This window comes from Ixodes scapularis, unplaced genomic scaffold (assembly GCF_016920785.2).
Source record: "Ixodes scapularis isolate PalLabHiFi unplaced genomic scaffold, ASM1692078v2 PGA_scaffold4__175_contigs__length_147842914, whole genome shotgun sequence".
Lineage (NCBI taxonomy): Eukaryota > Metazoa > Arthropoda > Arachnida > Ixodida > Ixodidae > Ixodes > Ixodes scapularis.
In genome coordinates, this window is record NW_024609879.1 from 126,947,154 (window position 1) to 126,965,750 (window position 18,597).

Consider the following 18,597-nt stretch of genomic DNA (forward strand, 5'->3'; position numbering starts at 1 on the left):
CCCTTTGTTAGACACTACTTCCTGTTTCACGCACAGCTTTTGAAGTAGGCACTGTTCCGCGGATGTTATTAGGACGTTACAGAACGATTTTACGAAATATTTAACGAGATTTCAGCTCGTCATTTTAGAACACAAAGCCTTTAAAACCTCAAAGTTCCATCCAAGATCTCACTTCTTATCGCATCTTCTAAAAGCGCACGGCGTAAACGTTAATTGAGAACTGGAAGATAATGCGCAGCAGGTTGGATCGAGCACGGCTTACAAGGATTGGGTCAAATGAAGGAGCGGAACATCGGTTGCGCACGTCATTGGTCACAGACCAACCGGCTCGATTCGAACTGTGACCAATCTCTCCTTTTACTTCAGGGTCCAGATGACTATTAAGGCAGCCTCCATATATTTCGACCATTTCCTTGTCGATTCTAAGAGTGGAAGCTCTAGCCTAGCGTTAGCCGGAGATTATTTAGCGCGTTTCTCATGTGGGTTATTCAAAGAGAAGAAGCGGTTTTTAAATTTTTTTCCAAAACAAACTAAAAGGGAGAAACACTTTTCAAACATTACTGAATGGGGAAAAATTCGTAATTGTTTTGTTTAAAGCTCGCCCGTCTACGCCTGGAACTGGAGAACAATTGATTCGTAAACAATAAAGGGTTTTTCGTTGTTGTTGTTGTTTTCTTCTTTTTTTCGCAATAGGTGGTGTTTATTTTAGTCTAAGGAACCTCAAGGACGATAGAACCTTAATATTGAAATTTTCTCTACCCAGTGATGAGTGGAATTATGAGATCTGTGCTTTTACAAGTGGCTTGAAATAAAAATGTGAAACTTCCTCTTTCTTTCTAAACGTCCCTGTATACATACGAGAAGTGTCTGAGATGCGTAGCGGTATATCATGGCTGTGCCGCCGAGGAGAAATCACACTTGATGACGGTTTCCTGTGAGAGTTTCTGAACGAAGTAGGAGTCGTGCGCGCCCGCCACAATGTAGGGTCGGCGAACTGCCTTTCTCCGAGGAGACAAAAGATATATATACAGAGGGAAATAAAAACGTGTTCGCACTCGAGGTAAGTAACACAACAGGGATACTAAACAAGGGCGGAACTGGGATAGGGAAGCCGAAAAGACAGGCACGATTAAACCAACACAGGCTGCTGCAAAAACAAAAACAAAAAAAAAAAAAAAAAAAAAAGGTCACAGCACGCCGACCTCCAGGGAGTTCTCCTATCGCTTCGCATATGTCCTCTCTCTCTCAAACAAAAACAACAACAACAAGCACAACAACAGAGTGGCGAACAGGAGGCACCAAGAGCGTCTTGTTGGCTGACAAACTCCGCACACCGGCAGCATCCTGTCGCAGGAAACAAGGCAAGATATGACGGCCCACGTCGCCGTACCGCCGTTGAGCTCATCTGGAGACGGTAGGCTGTCGCACGTTTGCCGTCGTTCCGTCATCGAAGGTCTTATTCACTTTTTCGTCGGCATGCCCTGAGTGGAAACCAGCGAGCACTCCATGCGCGGATCAGTGGTTATTAGCAGTTCAAGGTCACAGTCGTCGGGGTTAGTGCATGGCAGGAACGAGAGCATGCAGTGAGATCTCTAAAGATTAGGTTGAGTGAGAGGTACGTATATGGTGTTGTGTCTCATATCCGCGAAAGCCAAGAAGAGCTGGGTTCCGATCTAGAAGATATCATCCACCCAAGACATGCCCGCATGTAGAGACCGTATATGTTTCAAGAGATTGAGTGTTGGAGCAGTGCCCCGAGAGTAGGTGTGTAGCTTGTAAGAAAGATATGGAGCTATGTCTTGTTGACAGGCATCAAGCTAGCTGCTTCTTCTACCATCAAAAGTATCCCCTCCAGCATACGGTGAAATATATGGAGACCGCTCACGAGAGTTTTGTAAGTGGCTGGCAGCCGAAGGTTTAGACTTGGAGGATTGCGAAAAGTCCTGCAAAAACCAGCTGACAGTTCCCAACGGACATCGGGAAGTTTGACTCCCTGAGGGTTAACGAAAGCTAGCCAACGAATCTTAATATATTTAGTGCGCCTTAGTTTTATTTGCCATGTTGGATCACCGCTGCGTCTTCTCCGAGACGTCGTTCGCTTTAAATTTGGACTTGGTGGGTGATATTCAGAGCAGTGGCGAGATCGAATGGGAGCACCAGGTCATCAAGCTGCTCAGCGCCAAGATAGAGGTAAGTTCTACCTTTTTACATCATTATGTCATACTTTTTTTTTAACACGTGGAAAAAGTCGTTGTGATATATGATTAACCTTTCTGAACTCTATTATACATTACGAGGTTTCGCGATCGTACCTGTTATGAATTATCCCGAGTTAATCGGGCGTAGAAAAAGGAAGACCAGTATTGTTCCAAGGTTCCAAGCATGTATAATGCGTGCCGGCCGATATGCCAGACACTTCTTTTATTCTCGGGCTAGTAAAGCATGGCGCCGATAGCACCATCATCACAGTAACTGTTTTTTTTTTTTTTACACGCGACATTTGTTACCGTGTAAAAAGGTAAAAAGTGTAACAAAATTTGAGAGCAATAACTATGAAATACAACATCTATATAGTTATCGAAGTTATTGGTGGCACTGTAAAGCTGCGAAAATTAATTGCCACTCGAGATCGTTCAGGATAAACGCCGCCGGATAATGACATATACACTGAAAAACTGTAATCTAGTATATTATAATATAAAGCATTAAAATAAAATAATAGGGTATATACCAAATATTAAGCTCACAGCACGCGCTTCTGTTTTTATTTGCGTAGTAGTACCCAGCAATATTATACAGGTTTATGTTTTCGACATATTACGACGGAGCCGTATTCTGGCAGCCGGCGTCTACGTATTCGTTGTTTGCAAACGCCGCGTTTTAAACACAGCTGACCTTCGCTAAACTTCAGAGCATTTCGTCACCCTTTTGCGCAGCTCTTCTCGGATATTTCATTTATTTTATCTGTATTCGTTCTTAAATGCATGTTTCGGCTCTCTCTCGCTCTATCTCTCTCTCTCTCTCTCTCTCTAATTGTGCTCCAAGTAACAACTCTTTGTTTTTCGTCATGTATTCCTTTCGCGAGCAACTCCTTTTTCTTGTGCTTTATACACTCTCGGGAAACCAGTCTTTTTGAATCACGTGCGTCGTACTCGTGTACCAACGCACAAGCGCGCGTTTTGGTATTAGTCACAGAATGAATACGTGTGAGCCGCAGCTATAATGTATTATTCTCAATGCAATAAAGTGAGAGAGAGAAAAAATAGCCACAGCTAATGCGGTTGACACGTGGAACGGCGAACCAACAATTCAGAAAACGGCGCACTGGCACCCGAAAGGGTTTTGAATAATGTTATCCAATATGATTGTTTTTTTTTTTATTTTTAAGCAAAGACAGATACGATCGGTGGCGAAGTTGATTACGGGTTGAACTAAGCAAACTCGATAGTATAACTTGTTTTCTTTTGCCAAAGCTTTGAGTCCTTGGCCTAACTTAAAAAAAGAAACACGTAAAAAAAAGTGCATTAGCCTTATTAACTGATTTGTTTTAATAGCTCTAACCTATTACACATCATATTTATTTCTTGAGCTTGAAGTAGCCGGCCGCAAAATGTAGGACGAAATTCTTTATTTCATCAATTAAACATTGATTTGAATTGAGGATAGCTGGTCTTCCGCAAGTGACTTGTTGAACCGTGCTGGCTGAGACACTAGCAAAATAAAAACACCAGCACGTTAAGGGGAACGTACTGCTACTTTATTCTATTGCACGGAAGTGCGGCACGTAGGAAATAGGCTCAGTGGCGTCACAAAGAAGGGGGGAGGAACTACCGCTTCGGGTGCGACTTACCCTTGTGACGCCATTAAATGGGCTACCATATGTTAACGTGACTGTTCCTATTATTAAAATTTTGAAACACACAGGTCAGCCTGTTTGCGTATATTCGGCTCCGATGTTGTTGTTTTTTCAGTCGTAGTTGTCTGCAGTTTGCTCTCCCCTAAGCCAAGAAAATCGTCCCTCTGACTCATTTGCACACGCTGGAAGACGTCAAGAAAACCGTTAAACCGTTCCTCTGACTCATTTGCACATGCTAAAAAACGCAAAAAAAAAAAAGAACGGAAAGCTTGCTTTCTACACTTGAAAATATTATGCGTAAAATGATAATAAAAAAAAGCAAAATGTAGAAAGGTGGGATGCAAAAAGGGTGGCTATATTTCATGTCAGTCCACTTGTTTGCGGAAACGTGAACTTTTCCATTAGGTACTATAGGTTTTCTCTTTTCCTTCTTTTAGTTTTAGTTTGTTAGGTACATTTTTTCGTTTTATTTTTCTCTGAATTTAATTTTTTTTTTCTAGTAAACATTTCTTTCCCCTTACATGTATATATATTTTTTTTTCTTAGGTTATACTTTTTTTTTTTGCTTACTTTTAGAAGTCGAATTTCATCTCATGAGCGACGCATGATGCAATATATGCTACAATGAATATTATTTTTCACTGAGTAAAAATACAATTATTTTTCTGCTACAATGAGCAGTTATGGTACAAACGCATAGTTACATTTGTGTAAATGTATCGATCGAGTCTCGGAAAACCAAGTAAATTTTGCACTCTGATTATTTTCACACTGTCCTACGACGTCAAGATTTTCAGTTATAATAATAATAATAATAATAATAATATTTATTCAACTCGGAAAGAGTTGCGACACCACAAAAGGCGAGGAGCCCATACCAGGAGGTCTGTGGTGCCGCAGTTACATGAGCGACAAAAAAAAAAACAAAAAAAAAAACAACAACAACAACAAACAAAACAACACTCGGCTGCGTGCTGCTTAGGACCGCAAGTGCGGTATTGCCCCCCTGCAGATGGGTCTTATATCTTCTTTCTCGCTCAGGCCCGCTGTCAGCTCTGATGGCAGGGACCGCCACAGATTTACTGCCCTGATGACGAAGGTATTCCGGTGCCGGTCAGTGCGGGCAAAGAGTGGTTGAAGGCCACCGTTCCGGTTCAGCCGCAGCTGCCGAGCAAGAGGAACCTCGGGAGCCTCTGGCAGGAGGCAGGTTGCCAAAAGCCGGACCGAGGAGATTTTCCTGCGCAGGGCCAGGGAGTTCCAACCCACACGTGCCAGCAGATCATTCGTAGCTATGTCCCGGTACCGGGGGACATGAGGGGTCTGCCACCGCAAGATAGTGTACGCGGCACGTCTTTGCACACTTTCAAGAGAAGCGGATAAGGTGGCCTGAGGGGGGTCCCAGACTGCGGCACAGTACTCAAGGTGCGGCAGCACCAGTGCAGTGTAGAGGTGCCTCAGTGTTCTTGACCCGGCCCCTCTTGAGACACGGGTAACAAAACCCAGCATCCTTCGAGCTCGGGAGATCACTTCGGCAATGTGAGTGCCGAAACTGAGTCGACAGTCCAGTTTGACACCTAACAACTTGGTGCTGGTCGTTCTGGAAATGTTCACTCCGTCGAGGTTGTAGCAGGGGAGTGCGGAACGCTGCTGCCTGGATGAGGATATCTGCATCACAGTGCACTTGGCAAAGTTCAGTGGAAGTCTGTTTTTTCCCGACCAGGCGACAACATTGTCCAGGTCCGCTTGGAGTAGTTGGTGATCGAGGGGGCGACGGATTGGCTGCACGAGGGTGAGGTCGTCGGCATAAAGAAGGGGCGTACAACCTAAGACCCGGGTGATGTCATCAATAAAGATGTTAAAGAGGGTAGGGCCTAGGACGCTACCCTGAGGAATCCCTGACACGACCTCTGCGGTGTTAGACCTCTGCCCGCCGAAGACTACGTGCTGGGTACGACCGAGCAGGAAGGACGTTACCCAGTCCAACAGGTTGCCGGATAATCCAATGTCGGAGAGTCTCTGCAATAGGATGGAGTGGTCAACTTTATCGAAGGCCTGCTTGAAGTCGAGTTGGACGAGCTCGCATGGTGTACGTCCATCTAAGGAACTACTGATGGTGTGAACCGCGGTTGCGAGAGCTAGCTCACAGCTCCGGCCGGGGCGGAAACCATATTGGTGCGAGGAAAGCAGCTGGTGTCGCTCAATGTGTTCCAGTAAATGTCGGTTAACTATTCTCTCCATTGTTCTGCATACAATGGATGTAGTTGATATTGGCCGGTACGAGGACACGAGTGACTTGGACAGCCCGCTTCCCTTGTGTATCGGGGTGACTTGGGCAGTCTTCCATTGTCGGGGGACAGAGCCGGCACGAAGAGAGTTCGTGAAAAGTTTTGCCAGGATCGGGCTGAGTTTGTTGGAGCACATCTTCAGGAAAGCTGGGTGCACGCCATCAGGTCCAGCCTTCTGAGATGGGTTTATACGCTGCAGTGCTTCTGCAACGTCTTCTTCCCGCACATCGAACGATGCAAGTGGTGAACTACAACGAGGCGTGTTGGAGGGTAGAAGTGAGGGGTTGCCAGGGTCGGTCCAAGCCGATGAGAAGTGGTCACTGAAAAGTTCCGCTATAGCCCCGGGTTCTATTACCTGGCTTCCGTTAACTAAGAATTCAGGACGGGAGGATGATTTTCTTTGATTGTTTACATGGGCCCAAAAAAGCTTTGGGAAATGGATGGCTTTCTCTGCAATCGACTCCATATAGGCCCTGTGTGCAGAGTAGATTAGTTTTTTCAGACTTTTCTGTGCTTGCTGCGCTGTGCTGAGGTGGAGTGGATTTTTTGTCCTACGTGCTTTCTTGAATAACTGGCGTTTCTTACGGGAGAGCCGAATGATATCTTGAGTGATCCATGGTCGCTGCCGGCCAGTCGTCATCCTTGTGGGAACACATTCTGCTTCTATGGCCGAAAAGAGATCTAACCAGAGGTCGTAGGCATCGTGAATACAAGGTTCATCAGTCACCAGGGACCAGGGTGCAAGGTGCAGCAGGTTTTGAAGGTGCGTTCCGTCAGTCTTCAAGAATTGCTGGATTCGCTTCGCGTGCGGACCAGATTTTGGCGGCTTGAGTAGGCTCTCGAGATAAATTGCGTGGTGGTCGGAGCCAGGGAGACTGGACTCAAGGGAACAGCTCGAGACAAGTGCTGGATTGGTAACGAAGTAACTCAATAAACTGTATAAACTGTCCAATGCGGAGATGACACTGGTCGAGTGCCGCTTTGTATCAACACCCTGCTCAGGGCAGAGATTTATGTTGTTTCTAAATCAATGTGAATTCGTGTATTTGCCGACGAAATTTGAATAAAGGATAAAAACTGAAAGAAGCTAAAGGTTGTTACAAATTAGAAAAACTTTAACGTAACTTTTAAAGAAAAAAAGTACCTGGTTACTGAAATTCTGACTAATTGCAGTAATTCAAATTGGTTACAGCTGATCCCAAATATGTAGCTCATAGTTTAGCATACGACCAAGAGTGTGCGCTTTGAGAAGGTAACACACATTATTGCAGTGAATCGACAGATAGGGAAGTTGTAGTTATTCTGTGCTTCGTGTATCTCACTTATTTGTGCGTTGTTGTTGTTTTAATTTCAAGCAAAAGTTGTTGAAGTGCACGATGTGGTTGTCTTGCCGTTGACAGAAAAATGGTTCAGCAATATACGCAACCATTCTGGGACAAGATGCACCAAGCTTTAATCAGTTAAATGAAATTATCACAATGGACCTTTTATGAGAAGCGTTCTGCGCACGCGCGAGCGCCCGATGCCAAGCGGCCGAAGTCGGCAACGAAAAATAGAGGAAATTCGGTAGGAGGCTGTGGATCAGCGAGTAGAACACGTGATTGCAGCATACATGTAATTGGGTTACACAAAAAAAGAAAGTGCACGGAAAGAAAAACACGACGTTTAGGTCGTGTTTTTCTCTAAGCTGCTCCCGTTATCGACGGTAGCGCAGGTAGGTCAGGTCCCCGATTTTTAGTTCGTTCAGCCACTGCCTGATGCCGTCGGTATGTGGAAAAGGTCCATTAGCCTGCCTCCATGGTGGCTTAATTATTGCTGCAAAGGCGTCGTCGTGTAACTAAGATTTCGGTTTAATAGTAAAGACCCCAGCTAAACTGTGAAACCCAAAACATTAAAAAAATCCGGCATTTTAAATATATATCTTTTTTTCTTTTTTTTTTTTTTTGCTTGCGCGTGAACAGTTTACACATTGCAGGAAGCTGAAAACCGCGTGAATGTGAGGCTATCAGTTAACGTCACTGCGGTTGCCTGTGCCATTTAAAAATGACACAGGCGACAAAATGTAAGAAACAAAAACAGGAAAGGTGGTGTTAGCAAGGAAATAAAAAAGACTACGCTTTTCGCTCACAAGCTGTTTCCACTGAAATAAACTTCAGCGGAAACTTTTTTCTTCTTCTGTTTTATATTTTGATCGAGGTAATGTAAATTGAACAAAATGGTAAACTTACACCGGCTCGCCTGCGCCCTCGCTGCGTAATAACACGTTCTTGCAGGTTCGCATTCTTTTCTGCATGGCATAGCTTATTTAAGCGGGCCGAAAAGGTTATAATTTCCCCTCTCGCACGCCGTAGGTTATTCGCAAGTCCTTCGTAGGGCGCACCTGACTCCCTTCGTTGATGTGGCCAACACCACCTCGTACTATCAAAGCCTGTACGCCAGAATTTTGACGTAATCACCGTAAGGTCAAGCATAGACACCAAAGCTATTAGATTGAAGGCCCGTTCACACTCTTGCGACCTCTTAAACCTAGGTTTCTTACAACTTCTTAAACCAGAAAACACACTGGCGCCATCTATTGAGAAGCAGTGTAAACTCGGCGGTCCGGCATATTTTTTTTTTATTTCTCGTGCATTATCCTTTCTTTCTTGGCTCGAAAAACTTTTGTCAATGTTATAAACGAGCCTTTCTATGGGTATTACGCACATTTGACCTCGAAAATCCCGCAAAACCTTCGCTCTTGTGAAATGCAGTTCCAGGGTCACCGCATAGATGGCGCCACAATGCCAGTTTGTTCCCTCATTTTAAAAACATTTAACAAGTTTTAAGAGAACTCGTCTCTCTCAGTCGTACTCGGTCGCACTCGGTCGCAAGAGTGTGAACGGGCCTTAACTCAGTTACGGAACAGCTCATAGACACTGCTTGCACGAGCAGTGCGATGCGCATCCTTGCCTCCATTGCCATCGTTGGAGTTTTTTCATGTGCCATCTAAATTTAGCATCGATCCAGTTGTGGCGAGTGCAATCCCATGAGGCGTCGGTGCCAAGTGCCCTTCGCTTTGCCTGTCTTCGGGCTGCTCGGAGCTTTAGTCATTCCAAGTCAGATGCAGGACATGCAACGGGCACCATGACGGAGCGCGTGGCAAGTCGCAGGCACTCCGCAATACAAGACGTCAGATCTTCATAGTTGCCACTCTCCGTGGCGGAAGCAACATGCTGACGAAATAAATTCCAGTTCGTCACCTTACAGGTTTTTAGGTTTGGGGGGCTTGTAGTTGGGTGTGTCACATAGCGTTCTAGTTTGTCACACTGACAGGCACGTGGTCACTTCACTCTGTGTCAAGTCGAGCCGTCCATAACCCAAGTATTTCTGATGATACCACTGGCAGGTCGATGGTAGTGGGGTTGAGCCCTTGCCTATGAAACGCGGAGGACCCATCGTTTAGAGCTCGGAGTTGAATCTCTGACGTAGCCTCTAGCTGTCGTCCTCTGGCATTCATTCGTCTACCACTGGCGAAACTTGCTTTTGACAAGTTGTGTTTTTTCTGTTTTTTTTGTTTTTGTTTTTTTTTCTGCGGCACTTTGTAAATATTTTCGCGTGTTCTCAACGGCAAGTCTCAACGCTTACACACGGTCCTAAAAAACGTCTTCGACGAATGACGACGCGCGAGTAGATAACGTGTCTTTAGGGACGCTACCGCCAGCCTCTGCAACGCTAGCAGAGCCGTAATTACCCTGTGAGCAACATGGCCGTCAGGTATGGCTCTAGCTTTACTCGCGCTGCAGCGATCAAGCGGGGAAGTGAGAGTCATGTCACGTGACAACTTAGATTGAAAAGCGCTGGACGTGAGTAGGTTTTGCAACGCCAAGGTACAAAACCCTTTCCCTGGTGTAAGTTCGAGTAGATTTTGTAACACGGCCTATAATAACTCTATGGCAGCACGTGATTCGAAGAGAAGCATAAACCGGATAAACCGAAACCGCTCAACCACCGTGGAATTTTGCCTTTTATGTAGTTCTCAAACACGTCGACAGGTGCCGCCAGTCACCCACAGATTTTCGTTTTCGTTTCATCTTCGAGAAAATTTGTGTTGTCCTTCATGGCGGCGTGCGGAAGGCGCTGCGGGGACCGTGTTTTTTTTCCTCGAAGTCCGTTGTCGCTGCCGTTGGATTCCACTACACCTAGCTGCCAGCATCGCCGTCTTTACGTCCATGTGGCCCGTCGTGCAGGAAATGCTAGTAAGAACTCGTCGCTGCTGAGCTGGCTGTGCCTCCCCCCACACTACGCGCGGTTTCCTCAAGAAAACTCGGCCGAATCCTACGCCGAGACACGGAGTGAAAGTGGTGCCTGTGTGCGTGTACGTGAATGTCGCAGTTACTGCGCAAGTGAAGTGTGAAGCGTCCGTGAAGTGCTCCACTTCAAACTCCATCTACTTTTTTTTTTTTTTTTTTTTTTTTTCAAGCTTATTGAGTTTTAGCAACGATCACTTCCGATTCAATCGACAAGGAACGACAAAACGCTCGCTCACGAAACAAACGCCCCTCCGCTTTCGCTTTCGAACGTCGGGTTATGCGATTGCCACAGTCACGAATGCTGCTCACGGTAAGCCGCCTTTTTCTGCTCTTTATCGGTTTTTCTTTTCTTTTTTTTCTTTTTTTTCCTCTAGATTTCCCCGAATGTTCGCGAGAGATTGCATTATGTGATTCGCGTGTGTTGTTGCTGCTAGCTGTGCCGTATGCTTCCTTCGGCGAGGCATTTTTTTGTGCCGTCTGCTTACGAGCGAACGTCGTGGCCATCTGTGTTTACTGCTTCGCGTATTTGCTGACGTTATTTTGCCGATCGTTTGTGTCGCAGTTGCGCACGAATTGTGTGAGTCATGCCGCGCGCGAGAGAAAAGTAAAAATTGGAGGGACAAAAGGTGGATCCATTGTATCCCGGTTTTATTCTCTAGGAATCACGATCCGAAAGCGTCCGTTGCCTAGTTGACCCAATTTTGAATTTGTTCTGCGACAGAAGGAAGACTCCAAAGTCAACGCGTTGCCCCTTATTTGATTGTATTATCATTTTATACCACCCTGGTGACGTTTTTTTGGTGGCTGCACGTTAGGGGCTGTTTTGAAAATGGGTTGTTGAAAACAAGTTAATCACACCATGCTACTGAACAAGCTTTATGAGTACGGTTTTAGGGGAAAGATATTTGAGTTATTTAAAAGTTATCTTTCAAAACGAACACAATGTGTAACGATTAATAATTTTATTTCTACACCACGTGCAGTGCTTACAGGGCCCTGGTTTGGGTTGGGGGCCATTCTTTTTTCTCTACGTCAATGATTTTCCTTCTGTTTTATGTCAGTCTGAAGCACTCACGTATGCTGATGATACGGCATTAGTTTTTGTCGGGGACACAATAAGTGAACTACAAGCTAAAATAAAGGAAGAATTAACAAGGGTCTTAACATGGTTCATTAGTAACCAACTCGCACTTAACATTAAAAAAGAAAAACTATGTACACAGTTTCACTCTAGGAGAAAGCAAATGAATTCTGAAGAACTAGCTATATGCTTAGATAACGTGCAGTTGCTGCATGTTTCTTGTTACACATATTTAGGTGTCTTGTTTGAAACCGACATGCATTGGAAGAATCAAATTAAAAACATAAGCACGAAACTGCACACGGTTGCTACACACTACTAAAGGCTCAGGAGTTTTTAATTCATCTATACTGCACGTTCTATACTTTGCATCTGTACATAGTCACTTGAATTACTGTATAGATAGTCTTAGGGCGGAACATACACCACGTATTTAGAACCACGTGTCGATTACAGAAAAGGGCTCTGAGACTCATTACTTATTCTAGATATACTGAACCAAGTGGTCCTCTTTTTCGATCAGTTGGTGTGCTGCCACTAGACCTCCTATACAACTTACAGATAGCTGAAACTGCCTTTAAAATAATAAAAACTAATGGCCTACTTCCATTACATCTATTTAGATTACCATTACGGAATACGAGGGCTGCATCAAATAATCTGTTTAATTTGCCACCTTGTAGAAATGTTTAGGGAGAAAGGCTTATTGAATTCAACGGTGCCCTAGTATGGAATGATATCCCTGCCGACATCAAATGTAAACCCAATATTTTGCCATTCTTAAGGAAGTCTTTCATTAATTTGCAAGCCAATGAATAAGTTCAATGTCATATGTCGTGTCTATATGCATACATTTGTTTGCCTGCCTCATTGTAAAGGTTATTTCTAATGGACTTATGGCTATGGGTCCAAGCAACGATTGTGTATTTAAAAAGAATAACAAAGGAAAAATAAAGAAAAGAAAGAAGCCTAGTTCTTGTAAAGCTAGCTCAAGAAAGAGATGACAGTGTTGTGAATTAGTAGGCATGTAATTTTATTATTATTGTTTCTAAAAAGTTAAGACACTCTCTAAACAGTAGACATCATATGCTCATAAGTCCACAAGCGGTGTATTTGGGAGTTGGGTTATTTTTATGCGGCGTCCGGGCGATATCTAAAATCTAAAGGATCATTGTTCCGCTCAGCCCTTCTCGGAAAAAATCTAAATACAACTGGCAAAGGATTTTCTTTTTTTATGTTTTATATATAGGTTTTATTTTTCTGCCGTTAACCAAATAATAAACGTCGCAATTAAAAACATGTTTTTACTGAAAAAACTGTGAGTGCGCAGGCGAGCTGATGGATGTTGATTATAATGTAGAAAACCCGCGACTGTGGTAAAAGCAAGGAAACGGAGTCGAAGAAGAAAGACAGGGGAATTGGAGTGTTTAATGAAGAGTCCATGCAACAGTCTTGAATATACGACGCGATAAAATTCTGCACGCACGTCAGCTGCAAAACTGGCTTTAAAACGTATGATTTATGAAACGAAGCGTGGACCGCTGGTATGTGATGGGCACGCTGAAGACTACGAGTTATTGGCGCGGATGTGTATTAATGACGGTAAATTCGATTAACAACACAGAATAGCGGTTCAGGATAATGCTACCGCCATAATCCTACATTAGGGGTCGCTGCTAAATCAGGAACGACCTCAAGAAGTGTTACACGTTATTATCGTATTTGGTGCATCCTGAAAGCTACTTGGTGGTGCGTGGATGCAAATGGCGAGCAATAACCCGAGAGGACGCTCGAACAATTATCTTTGTTGTAGTTTCTGTTTGGACCTAGTCATTTGCGTGGGTGCTCGCGGTGTGGCGGCCCTGGCAGTTTTCGTCTCGAGCGCGTATAATTTACATACGGCCCTTATTATTACGGGCTAGCAGCCCCTCGGAAAACTAAATTATTGCGTGACCCTGTATTTCAGAAAATTAAATCCAGATTTCTTTTTCTTTGTTGTAGATAATTGGTTTTTTGTCCACATTGTCAGTCTGCTATTATCTTGACCTAGCCCGCGTCGACGATAAATATCACGCCATTGTCGTGACAATAGATCAAGAAACTCTGTATGCCAATGGTGGTTAAGATCAAGTGCCTAATCGTCAACGGCAGACGTACGAAAGTTGGGGCGTTCTTTGCTGTACCGTTCTTCCTGTCTGTTTGTTTCAGTTTTAGTGTTTTTCAAAAACTATTACTCTGTTCAAGGTGCTTGCTTGTGTATATCTCGTGACCCTTTTCTTCGCAAATGCCACCAGGCGGTACTGCAGTCTTTGGCGTCTTAGCGAACTTCCGGTTCATATAAAGAACAAAGCCGTCGACGAAACAGTTATCCTTTAATCGCCCAGGCTAGGGTGCGTCAGTTTTCTTCTTGAAGGCATCAGGCGAACACCAAAAGAACCGAAAAGTGCGAGGTCTGCTCAAATGTTTTGAATATTCTTGTAAACCAACTTGTCTCTTTCAGGACGTAAAAATCGTGCAGCCAAAAGCCCTCGCTAAATCTTCAACTTTGTTGTCCGTGTAGCATTTATGCTTTCTAGCACTGGTGACATAAGCAGGCTCGACATGCTACTTGCAAAAACGGTAAGACCGGAAGTCGGTTGGGGCTCACCCTGCGGTTCATGTTTGTAAACAGTAAAAAAAATCTATAATATTCATTTGCTTTTTTTATTGTCAGTTCTTTAGAGCGTGCCAAAGCCGAGCATTTTAAGGATTCATATGCCACGCTCATTTCCATAGAGCGTAGAAGCTTGCAAGTCTCGTCTCGCTGGCATCGAACAACAACAATACAATGAACTAACGTCTGGGACGTTCAGGCGGCCATTAGCATTAATCGAGCTCTAGCAAAAGTCATTCGATTCGAAGAGGCGCCCCGCCGTTTTCATCGCTTCGGCAACTATAGTTATCTTACTAAAGAATGTCCAGCGTTAACTGTGTCTAAATAAATTATAAACTTTATTGTATCTTAAATGGCGGGATTGCTAAGGTTTTGCAAGGATAGCTCAAACATCAGCTCGTGTTTCTGGCGCCATGGAAAGGCCGGTTCCTGCGCAGGCGCAGTAGAACTCAGTGAGCGTTCCTTTCAAACTGCGTTATTGCGTGCGTGTGGTGTCGGCAGCTTGCCGTCTTAAAAGAGTTCGGGTCTTCTGCATCTACGCGTTCAATAGAGCAGCCATAAAAGAATAAAAACCCAACTGTTATCTTCTTTCGAGACTATACTTTCTCCGGAGACGAATTGTTTTGTATCTCCAAGATATTCCGATGTAAACAAAGCTCAGATGGGGTTCCAGATGGTGTTTTGTGTTCTAGATAAGTTGCTGTTTATATAGCGTGTATGTGGCGCCACCTACAGATAAGAAAGCGTGTCTGAAGCTTCTATGTCGAACTAGAGTGCCTACATGTTTCCGCGGAGCGGCGGAAACATGTAGGCACCCTATGTCGCGCAGTCCTCAATCTCGAACGCGCATAAGGAAGCGGTCTGAAAAAAGAAATTCGGTCACAGTTCCTCAAAGAAAAATCCTCCGTCTTTTTTGTTCTATTTTTATTTTGGGGAAAAAAAGGGGGGGGGGGGGGGGGGGGGGGGGGGAAGCAGCAGCAGCAGCAGAAGGTGAAGGTGTTGTTATGGTACACCATAGACGTTTTTGCACATTTTCGTTGGAGTACGTTTCTAAAAGTGCTAGAGGGGGCAAAACACAATACTCGGAAATCGGGGGCGCATGTTTGTCGCCATCCCGCGGATGGGAATGGCCCGACAACAGTACAACGTGTGCCGGAGGAAGAATGTTAGAATGCTATGGAGATTTAAGTTAAAATCGACACAATCTATTTTTTTTTTTTATTTCTTTTTTTATTATTTTAGGATTAGTTGACGTTCGACGTTCTTATTTGAGTTTCTGACTGTGAGAAAAGTTCGTAAAGCATCTCTTGCTGCTTTTCGAACTGTTGAAACCGCGAATAAAAAATTTTAAAGGTTTCATGTTAAGCCGGCATATCTGAAGTGTACAGTATTTTCGTAAAGATCGTCAAGTCTGGAAGTCTAAATTATGACAACATTGTTTGCAGTTTTCTGTTTCTGAAGCGTTATGATTGTTTCAATTAGCTTTGATATGTTGTTTTTTGTGTATAGTATGTGAGTTGTTTGGAGGTCGTTTCGTGAATGTTGCTTCGGTAAGGTTTTTGGTGGTTTTTTTTTTTTGGTTTTTTTTGTTTCAATTTATTCTGGGGAGTTTTCGTTTAATTGCGTTTCCGTCTAACTTCTGTATATATATATATATATATATATATATATATATATATATATATATATATATATAATAATCTTTTTGACATTTTTGCATTATGGTTTCTCTTAGCTATGCTGGTTTCGTGTTGCCGTTCAAATTGAATTTGAATCAAAAGGAGTTATAACGTCTCCCCTGTAACGCTTTTTTTTTTTAGTTATGGGTAATTAGTTGTTGAAAGATCGAAAATATTTCCCGGCGAACGTTCGACGTCGCAATGTAGGGGGACTCCTATCACCGATGATGACGCCGACATTCTCCGAATTTTCTTTCAAAACGTCCTTCGAACTTCCGAGGTCTGTCGATGGGCGTTCGTGTTGTCGTCTGCTCCCGTTGTGAGGGGGAGAGAGTTTCCACATATGGCCATCAGGAGGGAGGCTGCTCACGCGGCGCTCCGATCGCTAGCGATGCGGGGGTCAGAAACGCACGCGGCTTTGGGACGGGGAAAAGAAAGAAAACAACAAAAGAAAAACCCTGGAAGAGCTAAATAAAAACATCTGTTCTCCTTCAGACGGCCCTAAGGACCGACTTTCCCACGGCCTTCTTTTCTCTCTCGTTTTTCGGGAGCTTGGTGGTGTCGTTGTAGTAGTTTGTATTATGAATATGGCGTCGTCTGCTGGTGCGGCAGGGTAGTTGTCGTCTGCTTCGCTCGTATTTTTTTTTCGGGGGAGCGGGCGGTATCATTATTGAAGCACTGTAGACTATTTGGGAGACTTGGAATGACTAGGGGGACGCTCGCAACTGGTGGGGGCTTTGAGGGGGGTGGGGGGGGGGGGGGGGGGGGTGTTCCGCGTGAACGCTCTCAACTGTCGGGGATTGTAAAGTGGGCACAGGCGGGTAGTTTGGGGAGGAGAGCGCTTTTGGGGACTAGTGAGAAAGGAGGAGGTTTTGGGGAGTGTGAAGTGGCAGTTTTTTCTTTCTATTTTTTGTGTGTGTGTTTACTTGTCGCAGATCTTGAAAGACCGTCTTTCTTTGAGTTCGCCTAAAAACTCGATTTCTTCTCTTTTTTTTTACGGACTTAATGCTTGGTCATGTTTTTTTTTTTTTTTCTTGTTTTTTTTTATGTGTTTTAAGGCTGTGTTGAACCAACCCCAGGAATGTCTGGTAGTGCTCCCGATTTAACTTTTTTTTTATGTCTTATTTGTTTACGGCACGCATATTAAAAGTAAACATTTGCATCTAATTTATTTTAAACCTTCGATTGACCTTTTAAATTTCTCGAAGCAGACACTACTAGCCTACTTTTAATCTTTGTTCCCTGCCCATTTTTTATTTTTTTTTTTTTTTATTGATTGCGAAATAGGAAATCAGACGGAGGATTGCAAACTAATACAGCAATGAAAAAAAACAGTACTGTTTAGTCGATCTCTGATGCGTTACACAACTTACGAAGCATTCTGCCTAAAATATGGCGACAATGGACTCTTTTCGAAACTCCGTCAAACAACACTGAAAGTCGCCTTTTTTTTTTTTTTTTTCGTCAGGAGGCGTGGGATTGGATCGAGTCGTCGCCGAAAAGCTGTCGCTGCACTCGGTTTTGCTCATGAACTGAGCCGAATTTAGGTCCATCGCTGCCTTCGTGTGCAATACCTACTTAGAGTTTAGCAGACGATCAAACTATGGCGGGGTTAATCGGCGCACTTTTGAAAAGGGTATCCTATATTGCTGGAAGCTAACCCTGACTGTCTTGCTCCTAAGACGCCGCAAGCAGCGATTTTGTTTTGTTTGTTGTTTCCTCTAAATTAGCTTTCTTTTTTTCTTTTTTTTTTTCAACCGAGACTGTTATTAGTTAGTAACTCTCTATAAATATATACTTATTTTCCACTTTTACTAGTATCGGGATGACCTCTTATGCCTCGGGCGTCGGGCTTTCTTTTCTGTTATTGTGGGGACTGCAATGGAATATTCCTTTTTTAGAACAGCTGCTTCGCCTTGTGTATCGCTCAGTGCGCAGAAACTCAAGTATTGACATTTGGATTTTTCTCTCTCTCTTGTTGCTTATTGGCAGGAATTTATTTGCGCATCTTCTTGCTCCCCGTACATAGAGATCCCTCCATCGACGTATCGCCAACATTCCACACCACTACTATATTCTTTTTTTTTTTCTAAAATTTTAGTGAAGGCTCATTTTGAGCGCGTGATGTGGACACCGTACCCAGATATATGGGATCAGTCAATTCCACCTATATATGGTTAGGGTTGAGTTGAGTACCTTGTCTGTATTGTGCAGACTTGCCTACCGTGGGAGGCCTAACTCCGAATTTCTCACGTTGTTCAGTTTTCTATATTTGTATGTCATATAAAGGATGGTTATCCTCCTTTGGGGAGACATTACGGCGTGGGAGAAGGCTTGAGTACGAAAAACTGAAACTTGTCTGTTATTTACAGCAATACCAATACTTATTCAGTTTAAAAAGAGGATTTCAAGTTTGATAACCAATGCAATTTTTTTTTTAAGTTATCAAGTTGAGGGTAAATACATTATGATGTTGAAATAGTCGCGACAACTGTGCACGAAATATTAAAAAAAAAATGAAAACGCAAATAAAAAATTGGCGAAACAAATCTAAAACAAAATTGTCGCCATTTTCTGTTCCGACTTTTCAGCTCGTAGAACAAAAGAAAACACGTACACGTGGCTTTAATTCGTTAAATATTAAAATAGTAGGTGACTCATCATCGTACTTATGTAATTAACTCTTTATTCTGCTTTTTTTTTTTTCCTATTTTTTTACGTTGGCATTTGTATACCGATTTTCTAAACACCCAC

At 43.5% G+C, this 18,597-nt stretch overlaps 1 protein-coding gene across 1 annotated transcript; it reads right to left on the bottom strand.

Annotated features, from left to right (window-relative positions):
* Positions 1 to 4,671: 4,671 nt before the first annotated feature.
* LOC115327201 (probable RNA-directed DNA polymerase from transposon BS) lies at positions 4,672 to 7,045 on the bottom strand. Its single transcript, XM_040207647.2, has one exon. It carries the CDS (start codon positions 6,779 to 6,781, stop codon positions 4,835 to 4,837), a length of 1,947 nt encoding a protein of 648 aa, XP_040063581.2. The 5' UTR covers positions 6,782 to 7,045; the 3' UTR covers positions 4,672 to 4,834.
* Positions 7,046 to 18,597: the final 11,552 nt, after the last annotated feature.

What these genes read in the sequence shown, in the direction of transcription:
- LOC115327201 (XM_040207647.2), bottom strand. Translation starts at nt 6,781, where the DNA reads ATGACGACTGGCCGGCAGCGACCATGGATCACTCAAGATATCATTCGG.